This window comes from Aythya marila (genome assembly GCF_965140915.1).
Source record: "Aythya marila genome assembly, chromosome: 14".
Lineage (NCBI taxonomy): Eukaryota > Metazoa > Chordata > Aves > Anseriformes > Anatidae > Aythya > Aythya marila.
Genome location: NC_139055.1, coordinates 15,211,042 through 15,234,841, shown reverse-complemented (window position 1 = coordinate 15,234,841; position 23,800 = coordinate 15,211,042). Strand labels below are relative to the sequence as shown.

Below are 23,800 nucleotides of genomic sequence, written 5' to 3'. Positions count from 1 at the left end.
TATACTGTCCTAGCCTCCTGTGGGCCAAGGCAGACCAAGGAAATAAACCCTGATGAAAGAAAGTGACTGGCTGGGTATGGAAAGGGATGGGCTTCTCATAGAAGCTGAGGTAAGCAGGGTTTAGAAAACATTTTAAATCTTGACCATGTTGTAAAGCACTTTGTCTCATTCTAAAATACAGAAATTCCAGAAAGATACTGAATTTTAATGACTTTGTTGGCTAGAAAATCATCTCCTGAGGTGACGGTAAGGAGTACTTCAGATATTTAAGATCAGTAGATCAAAGCAACTCACAGAGGCAGAGATCACTGGTAATTTCAGAAAGAAACACTTGCTTTCACTTGATATTTTTCCATATCTATTTAAGCATTCTGAAGGAATCATGACTTGAACATGCAGAATTACAGACCCATATACTGAAGACACAGAAAGAGAGAAATAACAGAGAGCTTCTATCACGCACGAGTGCGAAACAAAGAGCCTGCATTAGCAGAGCTCAGTGTATCACATTTGGCCTGCTGGAAAACATCTGCCATTTGTCAGGACTACAAAGCAAACAGAACCCTCTCCTCCTTGATCTCCACCAATTAGGGAAATTCTGTTGTGCTAATTACCTGGGGAGACAAAGAGGGGAGAAGGCAGATAGCGAGTGACACTTGAAGACAACATTTACACCAGAAAAAATTAGGCAGACATTGCAAGTCACTGGGAACCACAGAACATTTCGTGCCAAACTTTCCCAGCAAGATGGGAAAAGTCCATCCATGTGCTTAAAAAGAAATATAAATATGAATAAAAATAAATAAAATGCAGCAAGAGAGCCTCCAGAGTTTGCAAGAGGTACAGAGGATTGTAAGTGATAGACTTCCCTGAGTACACATGGTTTGAATTGCCAAGAAACGGAGCCATCCTGCAGGCTGAAGTACCACTCACCTCTTTGTGTTGCCAAGTCATTACTGGGAAATATTTGTCACATATTAACTGGAACATCAGATTACTACACTGCACATTTAACACTGCTTTGTAATATGTACATACGTTCAAAAGCGTATGATACTGTCTCAGCGTGAACTCGAGACGAAGACAGGGATATGCATCACCCGGCAGCCAGGAAATTCGGAGTTCAGGCTTCTCAGTAACTCTGAGTGCAAAGCCTGCGGAGATACAGCACGCGGAGACACCAGGCATGTGCTGAGAGACGCAGTGCTAGAGCCACGCAAAGAGCTGGAGACTTTCACACCCTCAGTCTGCAATATGAAGAATGAGCTGATGGGCAGGGCATCTTCTGAGGACTTGGTCCTGTTTTTATGTTTGTTGTTGTTTTAAAATCTATTTCTACTGGATTTAGGAGGAGAAGTTTGCTCTCAGGCTCTAGTAAGGTACATCCAGAACATCCAGAACCTCAAGCCTGAGGGACTTCCTCACAGACCCCAAAGAGTTTTATTTAACTAGAGCCCTTCACATTGCATGTTTCAAAAGACTGCTAAAAAAAAATACAAGAGACTGCTAAAAATACAAAGAAGAATACAAAAGACTGCTAAAAAAAAATACATTTTTTTTTAAAAAAAAAAAAAAAAAAAAAAAAAAAAAAAAAAAAAAGATAAAAGCAGTCAGAGGCCACACAACTGTGAACAAAGTATCTGCAAGCACGAAGTTTTAGTCTTGCTTTAAACCCACTTCACTTGCTCCTCAGTTGAAGGCTGTCCTAAAAGCCATGTAAACAAGTGTTCGGCACCTGCTAAGCTGTATCTTATGAGGGATCCCATCCAGAGAAAGAGGCTGAATGTAAGGGAACAGAAACTCTCTGCGAAGTATCACACGCATGGCTCAGGATAACAATAATAAAAACACCGAGCTGCTGTTTCGCAGTGAGCCAACATGTGGGGACAGCCTGTCCTCGGTCTGGCCAGCACCAGCAGCACGCAATGGCTGTGGCCCCCAAAATAGCTGGAGGCATTGAAGCCAAAAGGCCCCGCTCCTCACCACAGCGGGGTCAAAACCATCCTGCTCCTCACCACACGGGGCCAACACTGCCCCAGTCCTCACCTCAGGACATCTCCCACAAGTGTTTTCCTCCCATTCTGTACCACAGAATTGCCCAAACTTTGAAGGAGTGAAAAATAACACAAAACTTGCCTCCTACCATCCACCCACACCGCTTTTGTTGAATAAGTAAAGTGAAACAAATCACTTCACATTTCCATGATATCCCACAAACACAGGTGTTGATGGCAAACACCGAGACACCTTTTGGAGCATCCCGAGTGTCAGAGGCACAGCAGCACTTTTTAAAAACCTTTATTATCTTTATAGTATTTTACGATCGGGATTTCTTCGTGGTGCTGACAAAACGGCCGGGCCCCCTCTGCTGGCCACCAGCCCCAGGCACCTCAGCGCCTGTCCGGCCCCCAGCCCTCACTGCCCCTCCGCCGCCCTCCCAGAAAGCACCAAAACCCCAAACTGACTCACTTTGAGGCAAAACGTGTCTTCTCCAAAACAAATACAGAGTGCAGGGCGAGCTCCGAGCACGCAGCTTGCTGCAGGGGCTTTGTGGGTGCTGCTGCTCCCTGAAGAGGCCCGGCTGTGGCGTGAGGGCACGGCCCCGCCGCCATGGCCTTCACAGAGCCCGCTGTGAGGAGTCGGCTTCAACTCGTGGGGTTTCTGGCCACTGTTTTGGGGCAGGCGAATGGAGGCTTCACTGTTAGTTGCCAACTTGGTGTGAGAAACAGAACTGTGTGTAAAGAGCCCTTTGATTCACTCCAAAAGGAGCTGGGAAGCTTCAGGACAGCCCTACAGAGTGTCCTCACCTCAGCTCCAGTCCTCACCTCAGCGCAGCGCTCGGCTCTGGAGCGGAGGTGGCCAGGAGCAAACACCGCTGCTGCAGCGCTTTCTGTCCACCAGACAAGCCTTTGGCCCACAAATTACCTAGACATTTGTTGCTAATGACTGTAACAAGCATTTAAGCAGCACGTGGGAAAACCTTCCCCCTCCTCTCTTTCCCCCATCTTTTAAACACAGAAACCAGCAAACCCAGTGACCCAGAACAGAATTGGGATGTGCCTGGCAACAAAGGAGCTCTTAAATCCCAATTGCTTTCTGCAGAGCGAAGGAAAAGCCCTTTGACCACTTAATCATGCCAGCAGTGTCCCTGTTACATGGACAGGAGCAAGATACAGCCCACAGGGCCAAGGGACTTGGTTCGGTCTGTGCTTCAGAGGGCAAAAAAACAATATGACCACTGGTCTCCAAAGAGCTGGAAATAAGCTTCATTTGTGTCTCGGCTGATGTGGTTTGGTGCCAAGGCAGAGAGGTACGCAGGACGCCCGCAGCAGCCTTCCACTTAAAAATCAGTTAGGGCAACTTCAGCAGCACAGAATCATCACCAAAATATTTCTGAGGCTATCACACATAATTTTACGGGGGTGGGGGAACAAAAACTAAATCAAAAACAAACAAACAAACACATCTTTTTTTGTTTAGTCCTGTGAGTATGCACTAATGCTGTGTATTCTGGTATAATTCATATCCAGGATGTCAGGAAAATCTAAGACTGCTCATTTGCCTATAATGCTTCTACATGTAATGTTCAATTTTTTTCTCTTTAAAACTAGAATTGAACTATCTGCTGCTTGCAAAGCTTTGTAGCAGGCCCATGCATTCTCCACCATCAAAGCAGTGCACATCTTTCTCCCATCTTTAGCTACTTCTTTTGAAAAAAAAAAAAAAAAAACACAAAAGGTTTGAAGTGCATCAGACCGAAGTCATTCATGCCGTTCAGTATGACAGCAGAGCACTTACTGAGTATTTCTAGAATGAGATTCCTTTACAAACTAATCTAAGCTGTTTATTGTTTCCAAGGAGCATGCACTTCCACAGCAGAACAGGAAGTTTTGACAGTTTAAGAAGTTCATTAAACTCTGGGAGGAAATTTAAACAATCAGTGACAGCTTTCATACAGCAAGGCACTGGAGAAGTTGCTACCCTCCTAAAAGGCAGAGAGAGAGGCTGCAGCTTTTAATTATCACACTTGCATTAAGACACAGTGATTCTGTTACTACTTCTAAATTGTTTTGGCCCAACACCCAGGGCTCACAACTGAGTAAAGCTGTTCACTCTTTTATTCTTATAGCCAAATGTCGCTTTTGTCCAAACCTCAAACTCCTTTATCTGTAAACAGGCCAAAGCAAGGCAGTGGAAGAAGTTAATAGTCTCAAACACAAGAGAGTGCTTCAGCTTGGAAAAACACTTCTTAGCACATTTTACTTGAAACAGGGGAATACATAAAACAGAAGAGGAGTTCAGCAGCGTCGGTCCAGCAAGCCGTCGGCTCCCGGGCAGTCTGGCGTTGGCTGTGCCGATTCGTCTGCACCTACCTGGGGGGCACATGCAGTCTGACGGAGCCTCTCTCGCTGTCCGCAGCTTAGCTAGTCCTTCACCCAGTTTCTGTTTGGAGGAGGAATAAAAATAGCCATTTAGAGAATACATTATATCTAAACGCGTGCTGTGCGTGCATTCCAGCAGCCAAAGCATCCATCACACTTCCTCGGAGTGAGGCAATAGTTTCACCCTGCTGTGTTCAGCCTCTGTTGGTAACACCTACAGCAGCACTCAAAACATTAAAAGTTTCTTAGCAAGCAGGTAGCCTATGGCCCTCGTACTGAGCAGGTAGGGACTCCTGCTGCACAGCCCAGAAATCCCTTGTTCCAAGCCCCATGGACTGGATTCATGCCCATTCGTGGAGCAGATACTGGTCCTGTGTTAGACATTGTTAAGTCCCATGTGCAGATTTTGGCATCATCTCAGTGTGGCAGAAGCAGAGCTGGAGAGCCCCTTGTGCTGCTGCTCCATGGGCTGAACACAACAGGAGGGAAACGCCGGGAGAAAGCCCCGCTGTAATCAAATGCGAAGCTGCTTCCAAACACTCTGGGGGTTACGTGGCAGGGTGATACTTACAGAACAGATGTGACCTGATTTTGCTGGTTTTCAACTTAAAATTCATGCTACGTGGAGTATGAAAGCTTTCTTTAGGATAGGGATGAGGGGATGAAGGACAGTGGGGTGGGCAGTGCCAGCGAGTCTGCGGTGCTCTCCCACCCCAGGCCCAACCAAAGCCCAACGTGTTACATCTGTAAGGTGAAAAACTGATCGGTGGGACTAGTAAAACATGTAAAAATTCCCCAGACTGAAGCAATGTCTATGTGGCATATTGTAGACAGATGTGAGTGCATTCTGCCTGCTCTCTAAGCCTACCAAAATGTTCGTGCATGATTTCAGGACAGTGCCAAGCTCCAGTTAGTAAACCCCCATGACATGTAAGTGGTCTTAGCTCAGACACAGCACCTCGTGGCTGCAGCAGCCCTGCAAGGGTGGGAGCAAGTCCTCTTTGCTCATAATTGTTACTAAGTCCTTCGGGAATCCCATCTCACCTAAGTTATTTACCACAAGAGAAACGAGCAATCTGACAACTGGAGTACACATCCAGACATTTAAAAGAGAGAAAATTCAGTGTACTTTTTGGATTCAGGCTTGAATTTTATCCAGCTGATGATCAAGTCTGTTCAAATATTTGACCACTGTGGACTATTTGGGAATTAGGCTACGTATGAGTTAGGTTCTGGTCCTTTTATTCCCAGGATTAAATAGTTTTATCTGTTGTTGAAATCCTATGCATTCCTTTCTAGCTGCTTGATGCAAAGAGGTCCTGAAAGTTATCAACTCGGTTACAAAGAAACTGACAGAGAAGTTGTCCTAAGGGAAGCACAAAGAGCAGGATGACCCAGCTGTGGAAAAAGGCATTTGAAGACTTTTCTGGCATCCACTTACAGTCACGATCTTACAGAGCATCACTCAAATTTGGTGTTTGTTTTAAATTATTTGGACAATGAAGGTGCTCGAGGAAAAGAAGGAAGCTCTTCCATCTCTTCCATTTTAGTTTTGTAGTCAGAGGAGATCTTTTCCTGTCCTGAATCCTGGAATGAGTCTTCTGTTTTCCCATTGAATTGTTCTTGTCATGAAGCTGATTAATCTGGACACTCTCTGCCTACTGCGGACAATAAATCCTTTGTGAACAAAACGGTCCAGCTTTGTTTACAACAACTGGATACTCCGATAATCCTCACGTTAACTTTTTCACTCCAGCATGGAAATGATGCACTTCGAATTCGGGCTTTTGCTGCAGAGCAAGTGGAGGTAGATGCCACCACAGTTGGACCACACTGTTAGAAATGTTTCACACAGCATCAAACCAGGACTCTGCAGCTCGTTCAGCTAAACGAGCACCCGAGGGAAAGCTAAGTTCCTGCATCCTTAAATCAGCAGTTTCTCCACAGTTAGATGGTTGCCTGTCACAGAGCCAAAAGCTAAACTTCAGTTGTCCAAATCGGCTTTCATTGCCTTTCCTACACATTTACCCTTCCTTTATTATTTCCTATCCTCTTTAACTTGCCAAACATTTAAACAACACTAAGAGGAATGGAAACCAGCATGTTTGTCTTGCATTTGCGGCTCTTCATGTGCAGCTCTTCCATAAATTACGCTCCCAAACCCCAAGACTGGTATATGCAGTCATGCTTTTTGTGCAGTGACAGAGAACAAAGTATCAGGGGTCATGCACAGAGAGCATATGGAGCTTTGGTTTCACTTCTGAAATACTGTGGTAAACTTCAAAGAAGGACCAAAACAGAGTGTAACAAAAAAACTGACCCCAGGCATCAGTTGATGTTCATGTTGATGGAAATATTCTCTCGCTCCCCAGAAACTCCCAAGCACAGAAAGGCCAGAAGTTGCCTGACGAGCGAGAGGTCTTATGTAACGAAGAGGAATTTGCTCAAGAAACAGGCACGTTCTGAAACCTTAATGTGAGTGAATCAGCCTGTTTAAAATGATGATTAATAGATAGCACGACGGCTACCATGCATTCCTTGAATCTGTTACCCTTTCCAAAATTTGCTTTTGGTATTGACAAAAGTTTGGTCATACGAAACGTTTCAACAAGCTCCCTCTTGCATTAGAAACCCAATTATGCGGTTTTGCTTTATTTTCCCCTGTACAATCTCCATCTGAGCATTCCCAGTACAAAACAAGCTTTCCACACTTAACTAAATCTCAGCAAGAGGTTGCACATGATCTTAGGCAGTGCCACAGAAACCCTTCCCATTGCTAAGCACATTTATTGGAGTAATTGGAACAGAACCACTGCCACGACTGGCAGGCTAATTCCTGCCTGCAGAAAGGACGCTAACTAGATTTTCTGATTACGCCTCACAAGCACCCCTCTGTTCTGGTATTCAGGGTTTTCACTAAAATAGTTTTTAGCGTTTCCCTTTATCAAGACACATCGGTGCGACCAGGTTTCCAGGAGCATGGGCACAGTCCAGCGGTGCCGGCGGGACCCAGCTCCAAGCGTAAGGCGCAGCAGCAGCAGAATTTCTCCTGCTGACCCCAGAGCTGTGTCCGCCCCCCACGCAGCCCCTGCACACACGCGGTGCAACTTTCGCTCCCCGGAGCTGCTCACAGCTGGAGGGAGCTGCAGGAGAACACATTTTCACACGACTGAGGCTTCATGGCTGCGGCGATGTTAGTGCAGCACCGTGCCTTGCACCCTGGGCAGGCCAGCAATAAAATACCAGCATAAACCCTCCCCAGATGTCAGACCCGGGCACTCGGGAGCATCCTGCTGCAGCCCCGTAAGCCGTGCTGGATCCCACCACACGTTTCGAGCTCCTGTTTGCAGGGACCCAGCAGAGTGACCGTGGGATCTCCAAGCAGTTCCTACAAGTGGTGGGAGCCCTCCCCATCACCCTCGCCTGTGCAAAGCCCCAAACCTAAGCGCCACAACGCCCCAGCCTGTGGAAAAACATACTGCTGGGATCAAGTGTGACTTCTCCTGGGGGCTTGGCTTAGTTACAGAGAAGGACATCGGTGTAGACAACTGCTCGTTAAGTAGAGGTCTTTCAGCACAGAAATCTTTAATGAGTAATTTCAGAAAACTTTGGGGCTGAAAGTGGAGGGACCCGTCACCGGTCTTCTCTACCCACCAGAAATCGGCTCAGCGCTGCTGGACCACTCGATACCCTGTGACTGAGCCTAGATAACGGGGATCATCTTCAGATGTTTCTGACGAGGAAATTATAGCCCATTGCGCCCGGGGATAAATAGCGTGTAAGCACTCGGATTACTTTTGCCATGGAGTGGAACGAGGGGGAAAGCGGGACGGTCTCAAACACGGCCCCTGGGGCATTTCTCTGGGAAACCAGAGGGGCCACCCCACAACGCGCTCCGACTAACGGGCCGGGACAGAACAGGGGATAAAGTTCTGCAGGAGGGAAGGGCAAAAACAAGCCCCAAAAAAACTTTTCCTAAGGAAACAACGAAGGCGGCGCCTCCACACGGAGCCCCGGGGGGGGCTGCCCCGTCCACCCCTCACTCACCTCTCGGAGGAGCTGCTCCAGGCGGGGCTGCAGCGCTTCCAGCAGCGGGCCGGGACCGGCGGCTCCGCGCTCCTCCAGGGCTGCCAGGCGGCCCTGCAGCTCCGCCGTTTTGGCTCCCAGCAGCAGGCAGACGGCCACGGCGGTGAGCGAGAGGAGCAGGCACAGGGCGGAGGTGGCGGTGCCCGCCGCGGTGCCGGCTCCTCCGGCCGCGCTCATCGCTCCCAGCTCCGCGCCGCCGCTGGGGGGAACGGGAGGAGGGGACCGGGGACCGACCGGGGACCGGGCACCGGACCGGAGCCGCTCGGCTGCCGCCCGCCCGCCCCCGGCGCCGCATCCAGCGCCCGCCCCGTGCGCTGCGCGCCCCCGCCGCGGCACTGGGGCTGCGGAGCGGCCGCTGCTCCTCCGCTCGGCCCCGCCGGGACCCGGCCTTTAAACGGAGGAAGCGGGGAGGAGGAGGAGGAGGAGGAGGAGGAGGAGGGGGGAAGCCGGGCAAGGGGGGGGGGGATGCTCCGGGAGCGGCCCCCCCCCCCCCCCCCACGGTTCCCCGGAGAGAAGGGGAGGGGGGGATGACGCCCAGCAGAGCCCACCCCCGCTGCCCTGCCCGGCCCCCTGCGGGAGAGCTGCCCGGCCTCGTCCCCCCCCCCCCACCTCCACGGTGTCCCCCTCGCCCCTCCCGGCCGCCCCCAGCGCCCCCCCGGTAGCAGCGGGACGGGGCCAGCCCCGGGGCCGCTGCGCTCGGCAGCCCGCGGAGCTGGCGCCCTCCAGCGGGTCCCGGCCCCGGCCCGCTGCTAATTGGGGACCCGGCAGAGCGGGGAAGGGCCGGGGGTGTTGTGTGTCCCCCTCTCCTTCTTTTTCTCTTTCCATGCTGGGGTTGCGGGGTGGTTGAGGGAAGAGGCAGCACCCGCAAAGCGCAGCGGTGTTCCAGCGTGCCTGGTAACGCACGGGGTGAATGGCAGTGAAGCGTCCCGGCTGCTTTAGGGAGCCTTTGAAGCAGGGAAGCTGTGCTCACAGACAGCATTAAGCAGCCCCAGACTTGGCCGAAGTCTTCCTTGTCTTTTTTTTCTGTTACAGATTGCATCACATCAACGCTTGACTCACCTATAAAACAGCCTCAGGTAACGTAACGCTTGTCTAGACTCTACGAAGCCAGATCTGCTCTTTGCCTCTTGGCCCCAGACCCACCCTTGTACACGTAACCCTGACTTCTGGAACAGACAGGTGAAGCCTAGGACAGCGCTAGGGAAAACTGCTAGGAGTGCTAACAGCAACCGTGTTAATAAAACACACCCGTGCACGCAGCCAGACTGTCCTGGTGTACACGCAGTGCTTTTTTTGTAGCCACTACTTCCAAACCAGTTAGCCAGGTACATTTATATCACTCGCTAACCACTATTTCCTGCCCTTCACATGCCTGAAGACACAGGAAGGAAAATGCCAGGTTATTATGAGCGACCTCTTCCCTTCCTTCTCCCTGTCTCCTTTCTACGCGCCTGCTGAGACTTTGCTGCTGATCTCTCAGTGCACGTACACCGTGCTATCAACCTGGGGGAGCTTTGCAGAGCATCTTGCCTTAAAACACGTGCACATGGCCCGAGCCCTCCTTACAACAGGGACATCCAGAAAATGTAAGAGGAAGAAGGATAAGCGGCCACTGCAGCCAAGCCCTCTGCCCCACACCTCCTCACCTCTTTCCTCTGAAGTTTCACCCCCAGTGCAAGTCTTCCCCTGTCCTACTCAGCTTTTGAGGTGCTGGATCTTGTACGCTGTTTGCAGCTTACAAAGCATGTTTTGTTCACTTAACAGACAGCTTAATTTTCTCCCGTCATCTATGCTTAGTGAAATATAGAACTGACCTGTTACAGAGATGCAAACAGCTGCTCTGCCTCTGCCTGACAACACTTTGCAGGTTTACAGACTTGTTCTAGGTACGGTAGCTAAAAATCAAAAGCACAGAGAAAGAGGTAAATAGATCTCGTCGTTATTTACCAACAAGGACAGGCAATTAGCATTAGCTTGATCCAAATATGCAGAGATTACAAATTGTGCCAACTACATTCATGTAGTGACAAGGGGGTGTGCATGTGAACATCTTGTTCCCCGTGAAGATAAAGCCATGGAGGGCAGCCCAAAGAGGAGAAATCAGACCAATTAAGGACAGAGCTCCTGGCACCCAGCTGTTCCTCAGCTACACTGCTCTGTGCTGCTCCACTACTGAGCCCAGCGATGTTGGACCTGTGCCCATCCTCCTTCTAAACTAAAAAGTTTCATTTATGCAACGCTGTAAGGCCTGCAAAACTACTTGGCACCTTGCTGCAGTTGTTGTACTAATTGTCATAGTATTTTTAAAGTTTGCAAGGAGGAGAGTGAATTTCAACAGGATAGTGTGTGTACATGTGTACATGCACACATTTTTTCTAGCATGCATCTCCTTTAGCAAGTGCAATGTGTTTTAATAACTACATTAATAGAAGCTTCAAGTACTGCTTCAGGAAGGATACACAATCCCTTACTTTCTAATTTTGATAGAACTGTTTTGGTTTGTACCGTGTATGCTGAAACGCTCAGCCAAGTACCTGCTTTGCTCCTGAGAAAAGCGTGGGATGGAAAGTATTGGTGGAGGAAGCAAGGGCCGAAATTCACTGCTGTCCTCCTCAGTCCCACCAAAGGCACTGCTGACCTGGATGGTACCAACTGCTGAGTTCTGTCACACAGAGAAGAAACAATGATGCAAAGAACCCAGGAAGAGGGGTGTCTGTATTATGAGATATAATCAAGCACAGTAGGTGGCACTGGTTACAGAAGATAAGCTTTCAAAGCTTCGCCTCAGCCGTAGTCTCTCCCCAGCTCAGAGATATGCATGTCTGGAGCCTCTTGCAAATTAAGCCTTCTCCCTGCCCCACACATCAGAGGAACGCAGACACCAGTTTAAAACCTTACTGTGTTTGAGGACTTGCACAGCAAGCACAGAACCTGAAATGAGGCTCCTGCAGAGCTGAAACAATTTACTGGTCCTCTCCTTAAGACTTGCATGCCGAAGACTGCAATAAATGGCTAAAAGTTGCAAATTGCATCTAGACTGGCAGACAGCCTGGATGAGCCCTACCATCCCTCCCGTTCAGCAGTGAGAAAGACCGAGAAAACAGTAACTTAAACATAAGAGAGCAAAAACTACGTAAGAAAGTAGATTAAAGAGGCTTATGAAGCAGTACCACTCAGCACTAAAGTTCAGGAGTTACGGCACAGAACCCATCCTCCTCCCTCCTATATTATAGCCTGATGACAGTGCTTCCCTGTTGTCAGGGTTACTTATCAGTAATTACAGATCAAGCTCCACAAAAATATGTAGTTGAAGACTTCAGGCTTATCTTGTTACTACTGCAAGAGAAAGGCTTAAATACGCCACAACCACTTCAGAGTATTTCTTTTTTTTTTTTTTTTTTTTTTCAGGGGCAGTACAGTCCTTCAAAAAAAAAAAAAAAGCTAGCATTTATGTGATAAGTTAATTAAAACAGTACTGAAAACATGAAATGTTACTTTCCATCCTTACCTATGAATTTGCCTGGAAATATTTACCACTAAGAACACCAGACGAGTTTCCAGTCTCTAACTAGACTCCTTTTAAAAGAGCAACATATGCTGTTTAAAAGGAAGTTTTGGGAAAAAGGGGATCCACGAGAGGTTATCTACTTAGATTTTAAACTCCCATCTTCAATCATGCTTCCAAATACTAGAAAAAGCTATTATATAACCACGTTCTTTGGTAAGCAGAGCCCTTGAAATCTTGGGTCTAACATTTAAAGAAAGCTAGCTGAAAATGTTTCATACTTTAAAAACTTGGTTAGCTAGCGCACGGACTACTCATCCAAAAAGTCAAATGATTAACTAACCCTACCTACCGGAAGAGAATGAAGTTTCAAAGAGAAAACTATTTTCAAAAATGAAAATTACTTTATTTTTCACTTTGATATCCATAATCAAGACTACAACTGTTCAACAAGATAAACATGACAGTTATACAAAACATATGTAAATATTTACAGACTTAACTGTACAAAATAATTTAAAGTTTACAAAAGTTTCATGCAACCTCTGTTGACTGACACAGTCTAGGAAATCTCCTTGGAGAAGTGTAAAAGATCTTTGAATTTATTTTTTTAATGGTTCAAAAAAAGGATGCTGCAAAGCTTCATCAAGAGTAATTCTTTTGGCTGGATCATATTCCAGCATCCTGCGAACAAGGTCAAACAGACTTTGATGATCTGTGTCTTGGCAATGCATGAATTCCTGAAACAAGAAAAAAAAAAAGTATTTGAGAGATCTTTCACAATTGCAAATCTAATACAATAATCAAAATCCTCAGTCTTACCTTTAGAGGCTTACAGCGTCGCCTGACGTATCTACCTGCAGAGCTGTGTTCATCCCAGTCCAGTTGGTCATGGTGAAAATAGTGTTTTCTGCATGACAAGAAAAATGATTTTAAGATAGTTGAGACTATTTAATTCAGCTAAAGCTGACAATTTCTTACAATAGACTAGCAGGTAACAAGCCTGGAAGTCTTTCTTCATTTTCAGGAGCTCACAACTAACAATGGAACCTTTAAAATTCCTTTTATAATAGAAATATTATAAAGGCAACTTACTCCTTTTATAACGTACTTACCTGGATTTTTTGATCATGTGAGCTGGTAGAGGCCCTAGTATTCTTTCCATCATTGCCAAGTGTTCTTTACTATCATGCGTCTGTGTGGAAAAAAAGCAACGAACACACTTAGATTTTTCTACGCTCCAACACTTGACAACACTCATCTATTAACAATATGCTTGACAAGGCATCACCATATTATCTTTAGACACCACCCCAAGTTTTGTATGAGTATGTTTACTTTATTCCTAATTTCAGCAGCACCCTCAAACTCTAGACATGTTTCATTAGCCAAGAAGCTACAGTAGGTATCTTAAATAGTCTGAGGGAGATGTCCACACCATCATGTTTTCATATATGCATGCTGCCTTTACAACCTCATCTCTGCAATATTTGAAACTTGTCAGGTTATGCCTTTCAAACTAACGGTTAGGTAGATATTATTAAAAGATCAAAGTCAGAAGCCTGTAACAAAAACATTTGATTTAAATTCACATACACACCTGAAAAACTGTAAACCCCAGGTAATACTCAATTAGAATACATCCAATACTCCAAACGTCACAAGGCTGCGACCATCCCAGTGCTGCAAAACAGGCAAAGTTGGTTTACTTTTTAATATATTCTCAAACTCTGTAATCCACAAAGGATATCTCCAGTTTTCATGCAATTACTGATGCCTATTTCCCTCCCTCCATACCTCTCCCCAAACCTTGGTTGTTAAAGGGGGAAAGGAAAGTGTTTGGACTTGTATTCTTACAACATTTCTTTTACCCCTTACTCTCAAAAAAATGTAACAGCACCATCTGTAAGAGATGACTGAATTGTTAGAACCATGAGCAACCACTCCAGTTTACAAAATAAAGACACCTGAATGAACTGTAATAAGCTGTCAGAAGGTCTGAAAGTCTCTACTGACCTAAGATAACCTCAGGAGCTCTGTAATGTCTTGTAGACACTAATGTGCTGTGATGTTCATCATCAAAAGTTGCACTTCCAAAATCAACAACTTTTATGTCTGTGTTTTTTAAAGTGCGTTCATCTCGCTTCTGTAAGAGAATCCAAACGCCATTTGTTAGTATTTTTAGAAGCATGCTTAGAGGCAAAAGATACCACATTACCAGTCTAAATCATCTTTCAAGTTCCAATTAACCATCATGCTAAAGATTAAACCTATGTAACAAAACACTCCTTTGCAATACATTGATTCCTTTTCAGCCCCAGCTCCAAGGAAGAAGAGCAGAGCACATAAAGCAATTTCATCTGAATACTCAAAGCTGAATATCTAAAGACCTTCCCACAGTAAGAGTTCCTTTTCTCTTTAGATAACTAACTGAAGTTACTGTTGAGGTTAACAGTCTTGTTTTTTGCTATCCATTGGTACATTCATATAATTCTATATAATTTTTCCACTTATATAATTTTAGCTCTTGAAAGCGAATTAATAAATAAAAATGAGCCTCATGCATAACTAGATGTATTGATGCCCATACTGCTTTTCTGTTTCTAGGAAGCTTCTGAACTTTGAAAAAAGAGCACCAGAATAGTTTTTTTTTTTTTTTTCTCTCATAGTACAGCCAAGTTCTCATCCTAACATTGCATGTCTGAAGTGTTTTCTTGAGGACTGATCAAGAACAGTCCTATTCTCGGCCCATGCCAATTATCAATGTCACATGTTGATCACAAAGAGAATTCATCTTGGCTACTAAGCCTGCTGAGCCAAGGGCTGCTACATGGCCTTCAGGGTAATCAAATAGAAAGCAAGACCCGACATACTTCTCAAAACTTACAGATACTTTAAAGAAAGGGATTCAAACAGCTCATTAAAGAAAAATGAAGGAAAAAAATCTTGCCAAATTTAAAGCCATTAACATAATGCTTCTTATTAATGCCAGAACTTCATTAAACAGCAAAGAATTTAGCTAATGATCAGATGAAACACTTCAGTTTGAATTGGAGCAATGTTACCAGCTTAGCAGAAATCCAACACGTCCCAAAGGACACAAGAAATCTAGGAAGCATAACTGATTATCACTTGACCTTTTTATATATAGAAAGACTACTTTTTAAGAAGAGTTCAGATGAAGAAGTTCAGTGCTGAGAGGAAAAACAAAAAACTTACCATTTTTGCATTGTACTTCACTATGTAATCAGACTCCACAAACAAGATATTTTCAGGCTTTAAATCGGTATGAGTTAATTTATTGTGATGTAAAACTACAAGGAAAAAATGAAAAAAATCCATAATTGATACTTTGATTTCCTAAAGGAAAAAAAATAATATAGCAACATATTTGATAAAAGTACTGAGATTTACTTACAGTTTATAGACTGGCAGATTTGATAAGCCATGTTTCTAATGTCATTAATATGAAATGGCAGAAAGCTGTTTTCCTTAATAAAATCGTATGTGCTAAGTCCCAGCAGCTCAAAAACAATGCAAACGTGGCCATGATGATCAAACCACTCCAGCATCTGAACACAGCGGCTTGAAAGAGAAATATATAAACACATGAAAACTCAGTTTACTGAACCTTTTGCCAAGCCCTTAGCGTGCCATTCCCCTTTTACACTTACAAAGTGCTGCTTGGATCCATGGTGTTTAAGTGTTCCAATACCTGTATTTCTGAACGGGCTGCTTCCCGGTATCTACCAACATTTTTCACAATTTTAACTGCTACATGCATTCCTCTCCTTCAAAAGAAAGAAAAGTACCACAAATTGAATCAATTACTGTGAAATATCTACAGTCCCAAAGTCACAATTTTGAGCTGGATTAGGGGAACGTGACTTAAGGACATTGCAAAGAAAAAATCAGTATAAAAACATTTCTGGTCAAGTTCATATACCCACAGCGTATGCTACATAACCTACTTCTCAGTCTTATTATCTCATTTAAGGTAGAACAAGCATCAGGAATCTACCTGAAAGATGACTCAAAAACAGCAAAGCTCTCATTTGAAAAACGTACTACAAAAATTTATCAGATTTCTGCAACTTGAGTAACTTCTGGCTCTTTTTCAGTGCTCCCATGGAATCGGGGGAAGTAAGTAATTTATTTTAATATCTGAACATTTTGTACTAGTGAAGACAGACCTGCACTCAGTGTAACATTCAAATGCTAATGCTATTACTTAAATGAAACAGATACACATAGGCCATTCTATCCTATCCACTAATGGACAATTTTTAATTGTCTCTGTAGAGTTATTTAGATTCTAATGACTTGAGAATGCTGTCTGCCTTTACAACATGACCTCAAGCTCCTGAACAGTCTTAATTTGTGAAATGACCGAATACACCACAGCCTCAGGAAACAAACTACAACTGCTTCTTTATACTGAAGTGCAGATATAAAACATATGGTTGATATAACTTGAATCTGGGTTTTACTAATTGTTTAAATGTCTCAGAATACACAAGTTGTAGAAATACAACAATTTCTTTTTCTCCAGTGAAGATGCCATCACACTGAAGTTACCATGCTATCAAAAAAGCATGACTCGATTACTGCGCATGCAGAGAAAGCTGAAAGGATTAAGCCTGATTATGAAGACTGAAGGAAAGAAATTTACAGCTTGAGCAGTTCCAAGCAGTTGCTTTCCACTAAGAATCAAAACTATATTCTCAGCATCTCACTGCATCATCCTCAGTCTCTTAATTCATTTCCATACTCTGCAAACACCTGCACATCCTCTAGTTACGGCAACAGCGGTTGTAGAACCAGCCGAAAACCATAATGAAGGAACACAGTTCTTCCCTTTTAAAAAAGGGCAGATGATATCTACTTAGATATATTCCTAATTTGGAGTTTATTCCATGTGCTTATACAACTTATATAGAATATACAAAGGTTTATTTTTGAAAGGAATCCTCTCTAGGCAGATGTTTCCCAAGACAAATGCAGTCAAGGAAGTTTATTGTTAAAGACAGATTCTCAAAATCTAAGAGAAAAAGTAGCCAAAAATATTTCTCTGTATACCATCTTGCATAAAGTTAATAACATGCAAGGGCCTTTCACAGAGGAAAAGGAAAAAAAAAAAATTATAGAATTGAAAGCAATGACTGAAGAACCTTAAAAATGATCAAGGAACAATACTGTTTCCATCCAAAAAACCTTTAAAAATTTTCAACCAGAAGTCACCTGAAAAGGTAACTCAGATCAAAATAAAACCATTTCTTTTTTAAATATACTGCAACACTATCTGAACCACAACTTACTTTCTTTTGAAGAAAACATTCTACAACTTTCATTTCTGAGCTAAACAGCATTGTCAGTAAGTACATCTCATGACAAACACTTACATATCATGATCTATACACTCCACTACTTTTCCAAAAGCTCCTTCTCCTAAAGTCGCAACGATTTCATCTAAAAAGAACAAACACAAGTTAGAATTATGCAACGACTTAACCAAGAATGAATATTACTAATGTAGATTAAAAAATGTGCCATTACAAAAGCATAATTACTTTAAATCTCAGCATCTGAACGTGTTATTTATTCGACAGTTGTCATGAAAACAGTTAGCCAAAAAAACAAAACCAAAAAACTATCTCTTGTTCTAATCTCAAGATTCAAGTTCATTTACTACTTGGAACTTTTTGAACACAGTACTTAAATTCTACAGAAAAGAAGATATGCAAAAAAAATAAAACAAAAAAGCACAAAAAAAAAACAAAATAAAAAGAGCAATGAAGATTTCTTTAGCCCCCCTCCTCTGACATACTATTCTAAACAGATTTTTTGCTGAAAAGTTTTTAAGAAGTGTTGAAAAGTGTTCTATACATCTTGCTCTTAGAACGTCTCCACTTTCACAGATCAGGTGACCCTCCTCATCATCCTCTACACTCCTGGATCTTTTCCTTCGGTGACTCTTCTGGAAACGGCACCAAGATCGTCCAGCCAATCAATATATCAGAGTGAATTCAGGGCAGAATACGCAATTCATTCAGCGGGGAGATATTCAGGCATTCAGTTACGCACCAGGCCACGAACAGTTGGCAGGAGCAATTTCAAATTCAGTCCCCAGAAATTCACAGGGCACAGTTTATGTTACAGAAGAAAAACATGGCAAGGAACAGATTTTCAGATAAATACTTAAAGTGATAAGGCAACAGAAAAAAAAACAACACAATTTTGACTCTCAAACAGTGGCTTAATTGAAGACAGATTAAGACTGCAACGTCACTATTTCTAATACTTTGCTATCAAACAGCAAAAAGCAGTTATTTATTTATATAGCTAAGCTTACAGTCAGGTGAAACGTTACTCTTTAAAACATACAATTCTTGTCATCTAAATATTATCAGCTATCAAGTAATTTTACTTCCCTCATGTAAGGAGAGTGAAGAAAAATTACTCTCAAGCCCTTGATCTGCATTGCATAGTCTAATACAATTTGCCATTTCTATTGCAGAAAGGTGATTGAAATATTTGGACCTGAAGATTTATCAGTGGGCATGATGCCAGCAATGAGAAATTCACACAGCATGCCTTCAGAGAAGGCAAGCAGCAAGCTTATCCCACCTTCAGTAAGACATTAGCTGCCACTGGTCAGGCACGTGACTTATCAAAATTTTCTGAAATCAGGCGTAGAATTGTGCAGCTTCTTCTGATCAATTTACCAGGCATGCATGTTTCATACCCCCCGTTACATTAAAAAAGTACATTACTTCAATTTTTTTTATTAATAGGACGGATGGCATCTCACAGCCTACTTGAAAAACAAGTAGTTCACTATGCTCTAAGACTGAAGTGATAACTGCACTGCAAAACAGCTCAGTTACCTGTCTTCACTTTCAAGATAACATTTTTCAGATTAATCCCCAGCGATCTACCTGCTGGCCACCTACATGCCCAGTGTGTAACTGGTACTGGTAATCCCCCCAATATCCTGATCCAAAACCTCAACTGAGAACATATTCATATGCTCACAACTGGATTCAATTACAAATCCTTTATTAATAAAATAATATTTCCCCAAAGTACTGTGACCAGGAATTGAAGTTCTAGCACTTGCTTAAGAAGTCTATTACCACTAATTCATTAATAATAAAGTTAAAAATTACTCATACCGAATGTGATTGGTGACTGGAGCAATGATGTCTCTTATGCTTCCTTTTATGACTACTTTTCCTGCTCCGACCAGAGGATTTGCTATAGTGATGATGGTGACTCTTTTCATAGTCTCTGTGATAATGCCTGTGGTCATATACTTCACAGAAGTCATTTCTGTATTCCTCAACATATCTCCGGTCATGATGGTCTCTTTCATTTATGGCTCTATCGTCCAAATAATGACTGAAAATATATTTTAAGTGAATGTTCTCCACTTCAAAAACTTGAGGTTCCAACAAGATAAGTGATTGAGCTGAGTTACAGAGTTACACAGTATCTGTCTTTACAACAAGAAAGTTTTCTAATCAACTCCCTCCTCAAAAGAAGCGGAGCTTTTCTCATTACTTTATTGGGATCTAATGACATTGTCAGTCCAAAATACATAGCCATCCACAGGAACAATATATCATCAGTCCACAGTTTGCACAGTAATAAAGAAATTCGGCCTCAAAAAGTAGAGAGACTTCCTAAATATACCAAGCAACTCAATTACAATTTCCAAAGACACAATATCGAATGCTTTTAATACAGTAATAATCCTTCTACGGTTTCAAAACTCAAAACATTTAAAAAAAAATAAAACCTGGAGATTCTGAGGTAAGCAGCATTGATCTTAGTACTCTACCCTAAACATTAAGTACTTCAGGAAGTATCTGGATCAAGGATCTTCTCTGCCCAGAAAAAAAAATAAATTAAGAAAGCTGCAGAGGCAAAGAGCCCCCATATTGCTGTACACCTACCCCTTCCAGCATTTTATAAGCATGAGTATGAGCTCTTAAAAGAGTTCCATGGGATCTTCTTCTCAAGGGAAAAACAGAAAAACACATCCTTCCAGTGAAAGCAGTGTGGGAGAAAAAGCAAACCACCTCCAAATTAGTAAGAGAAATCTAACTCATACTTACCACTGCATTAAATGACTAAACAAACCTTCTCTTCCCCTCCTTCTGCTCACATTAAGTAAACGAACAGACATACTTTTCACTTGAAATTTAATATTGAACATATTCAATGCCAACACTTAACTGATACCAGAGAAACAAACTAGTAAGCATTTACTGTTTTTATTAAAGAACTTCTATTTAGTGATTCAGGTACTGTGTTAACAAAACCAACTACCTCTTCAGCTTGTCTTAAGTGAGTCAAACTTAAAGACTCACCAGCTCTGGGCATTTAAAACCTCATATCCTGAAAGTCTGTTTATTTTAGGCACATTAAGAAATTATCACTACACGATTCAGAGTCTTGTACCTTTCCGAAACGTGATTTGGCTTATAGTGCTTGCTTTCTTGTCCACTACTGTGGGACCTTTTCCTGCGTTTACGGCTGCTGCTGTGCTTTCTTTGATCCCAGCTCCTTCTATCATCCCACTCAGGGCAATGACTTTGTTTTGAGTGCCGCATCTTCCACTAAACAAACAAAAACACAACAAAAAAAACACACATAGAAGACAGAAGTGTTACACTGGGATTTGTAGTTGCAAGTCAGATCTAGAAAGAACCATTTCCTCAATCCTCTTTCCTTAGCTTTGCCCATGCACTACTTTGTTTTTGAGTGAGCAGAGTTACCTCATCCCAACACTGTTACAAAACACAATTCAAGATTAAATAGGCCAGCTCATCTTCACTAATAGCTTCAAACATGTTATTAAAGTCTGTTTTAAATAAACTCTCAGGTGACTAAAGAGAACCATTTCCTTAAATAGCCTCCCATGGAGAGAGGCCTTAATCTTCAAATATTCTCTCTGAAAAAATCACAGATTTGGTTCTTTACGTTGTACATAAATTACTACGTGAAAACCAAGTATGTCCAACTAGCCTAAAACATCGCTCACAAACCTCTTTACAAATCACTATTAAACTGAGATGTTTAATTTTCTATTTTTTTTTTTTAAGCTGTAGCGACAATCACAGCAAACATTGATAAATTAATAATATAATTGCAGTCCTATAAACCAAACCACTATTTTTGAGGTCTGTTAGCACACGAGTAAGCAGTTGTTTTACAATACAGCTGATTTGCCAAAGACAAAACCCACCAGCTCCTGTTGCTGGACGTTATATGCAGGAATTCTGTGTTCAAACAGGTACATGCACAACTGAAAAAGAAAGCAAAACACAGCTGTAGGATTAGGAACATATCAAAAGCAACCACATTCATCCTTTAGCAGAAAAATTAAAAACAAGAAAAATCTTACATATCTGTTTCAGCGTATTCTGAAGAATTAACTATGAAAGAACAAGGAAGATTTCCACTGCATTTGTTGACAGGAAGTAAAGTAGTTTAGAAAGAAATATAGCATTAAAAAAATAGTGATATATCGCTGTGCAAATTAACACAGACAACAATGGTTGCCTCCGCACCAACTAGGGGCATGAAGAAGGATACTTTTAGAGCATGTGAATGCTCACGTAAGTGGCAAACTTCTTCTGAAAGAGAGGTTTTCTGACACACTTCAAATTTCTGAGACGTTGGCAGTTAACAAATTAACGCCTATATCGGTATGTTTTTTCCCTTTTTTCTTTTTACAGTAATGTTTTAAACTCTGCAAAAATACTTGACTGGTGCAACCTTTGAATCAGTCACGATGCAAGTCGCCTAAAAATCTTACTCATTTACCATGCATTAGTAAGAAATAAAAATACTGATGCATCTAAAATCATCGATCCTAAAGAAACAAGATAAAATCTGTTACTCCTTCATTTACAGGCCCGATTTTCTTATCTTCTTACCTAATTCAGCAGCCATTTTTCTCTATTTTCGACCTACACAACTCAAGTTACGAAACACACCAAGATTTCAGTTACGGCACTTCCGAGGTGAGAAGTGCTCTGTGCCCCACGCCCTACTCAATAATAGGTGAATTCAGGATCTCACCTATGACCCCTCCCCCGTTTGCCAGAAAGCAGCCTGCAAGAAAGCCCTGTAATGGATAAATAAATACCTAAATAAAAGCCCCGTGAAAGAGTGCTGCAGAGGGATGTTTTGGGGTGGAAAAATAACCACAGAAATCTCGAGAAAAAGGTTTGGTTGAAGATTAACTGCTACTTAACTACACTTTAGTCCTCAGAGAATGAGCAAAATCTAGACAGAATTTGTGTGTTCTTAGCTAAAGGAGCCAAGCAAATGCAAACCGGCAAGTAATTGTTGGAAAATCGATCTGTGCGAGGCCCAAAGCGGCCAAAACCCATTTTACAGTAGGATCCATTTTAGGATTTAAAAAAAAAAATAAAAAAAAAAATATGCCCTTCCTTTAAATTTCTGCTGAGGCGCCTCCGTTACGTAACGCCACCAGCCGCCTTCCCCACACGCGGCCCTGAGCAGCTCGAGGGCCGCCCTCGCCCCCGCGCCGTGCCACAAGGCTCCCGAGGGACCCCCACACACACAAAAAAAATAAAATAAAAATAATAAATAATAATAATAATGAAAAAAAAATGCCCGGGGCAGGCCGCAGCGGCCCTGCGGCGAGCTGCACACGCAGCACTTTTAAATGCAGCTGGCAGGCGGCGCAGGGCAAAGGCCTCGCTGCGCCAGCACCGAGCCCGCCGGGCCTGGGAACGGGGGGGGGGTAACGGGCAGGCCCCCAGCAGCCGCCCCCTGCCCCTGCCCAGCCCCAGCCGCCACCCCCAGCCCCCTCCCGGCCGGGGGAGGTCAGGCTCGGCCCCGCCGCCCCCCCCCGGGCAGGCCCCGGCCCCCTCGGCCCCCTCAGCCCCCTCAGCCGCCCGTACCCGCGCGGCCCCCGCCCCGGCCCCCTCAGGGCCCCGCTGCCCCCTCAGCCCCTCAGGCAGCCGCTGCGCCCCGCGGCCTCCCCCCGCTTGGAGCAGAGAAGGGAAGGAGGGAGAAGGAGCCCCTCCGGGGGGAAGGAGCCCGCCGCTTACCGCTGAGCACCGAGGCGAGCGAGCCCCGCGGCCGCCCTGCGCGCCCCAACAAAATGGCGGCCGCCGCCCCGCGCCCCGCAGCTCCTTCCTCCTCCTCCTCCTCCTCCTCCTCCAAGCCCCGCCCACCTCCGGCGGCGCCGTGCGCAGTGACGTCACGCGGCCGCACGACGGCTCGGCCCCGCCCCCTGCGGCGCCCAGGGGCAGAGCGCGGGGGGCGCTGAGGGGACTGAGGGGAAGGGGGGGGGGAGCCCTGAGGGGGCCTTGAGGGGGAAGGTCCCGGGCACGGTCCCGGTTGGGAGCTCTGAAGCAGCTCCGTCAGATCGCACTGAACGGGGAAATTGCTGCTGACAGATCGCAGCACCTCGCACTGAGCGAGCCGTGTGTGTGCAGTGAGCCCCCAAAGCACTGGCACATGGGACTGAGGGGCACTTTTGGTTTTGTGCTCCTAAAACTCCCATTAAAGTTCTCCCGCCAGCGAGTGTAAAATAAGCATTTCAACCTGCTTTTCACTACATTGAAAAACCCATTTCTCTTTTTTTTAAGATGAGAAAGTAACACACAGAGCGTTGATGGCCATTTGGTTTCCCTTTGTTTTTAAAAGGCCTTGTTACCTCACAGCCCTCTCCGTGCCTCAGCATGGCCTTGGTGCTCGTGGTTTGCTATTTTACCATGTAAGTGAGCGGCCGTTACTTATAAAGACAGCACTAACATCTGCAAAACTTCCCAACATCCAC

At 44.1% G+C, this 23,800-nt stretch overlaps 2 protein-coding genes across 3 annotated transcripts in view; both read right to left on the bottom strand.

Moving 5' to 3' along the window:
• Positions 1-8,713, bottom strand: part of COL23A1 (collagen type XXIII alpha 1 chain) — a 162,181-nt gene extending 153,468 nt beyond the window's left edge. Inside the window, exons 1-2 of the mRNA XM_082771503.1 lie at positions 8,430-8,713; positions 4,374-4,443 (exon numbers count right to left, since the gene is read on the bottom strand). Of these exons, the coding sequence (XP_082627629.1) occupies positions 4,374-4,443; positions 8,430-8,645 (286 nt within the window). The 5' untranslated portion in view covers positions 8,646-8,713. The remainder of the gene's footprint in view (positions 1-4,373; positions 4,444-8,429) is intronic.
• A 3,648-nt stretch (positions 8,714-12,361) lies between these two features.
• CLK4 (CDC like kinase 4) lies at positions 12,362-23,153 on the bottom strand. Of its 2 annotated transcripts, XM_082771901.1 has the most exons (14): positions 23,067-23,153; positions 21,227-21,286; positions 20,440-20,597; positions 19,149-19,374; positions 17,860-17,950; positions 17,376-17,442; positions 15,648-15,764; positions 15,392-15,558; positions 15,193-15,287; positions 13,990-14,119; positions 13,574-13,656; positions 13,089-13,168; positions 12,796-12,883; positions 12,362-12,713 (listed from the first exon to the last, which is right to left on the bottom strand). In XM_082771901.1, exons 2-14 carry the CDS (start codon positions 21,278-21,280, stop codon positions 12,576-12,578), a joined length of 1,494 nt encoding a protein of 497 aa, XP_082628027.1. In that variant the 5' UTR covers positions 21,281-21,286; positions 23,067-23,153; the 3' UTR covers positions 12,362-12,575. The 2 variants fall into 2 exon arrangements, with proteins under 2 accessions (XP_082628027.1, XP_082628028.1); XM_082771902.1 differs by lacking the exons at positions 17,860-17,950; positions 19,149-19,374 and having other exon boundaries at positions 23,067-23,138.
• Between the last annotated feature and the right edge of the window lie 647 nt (positions 23,154-23,800).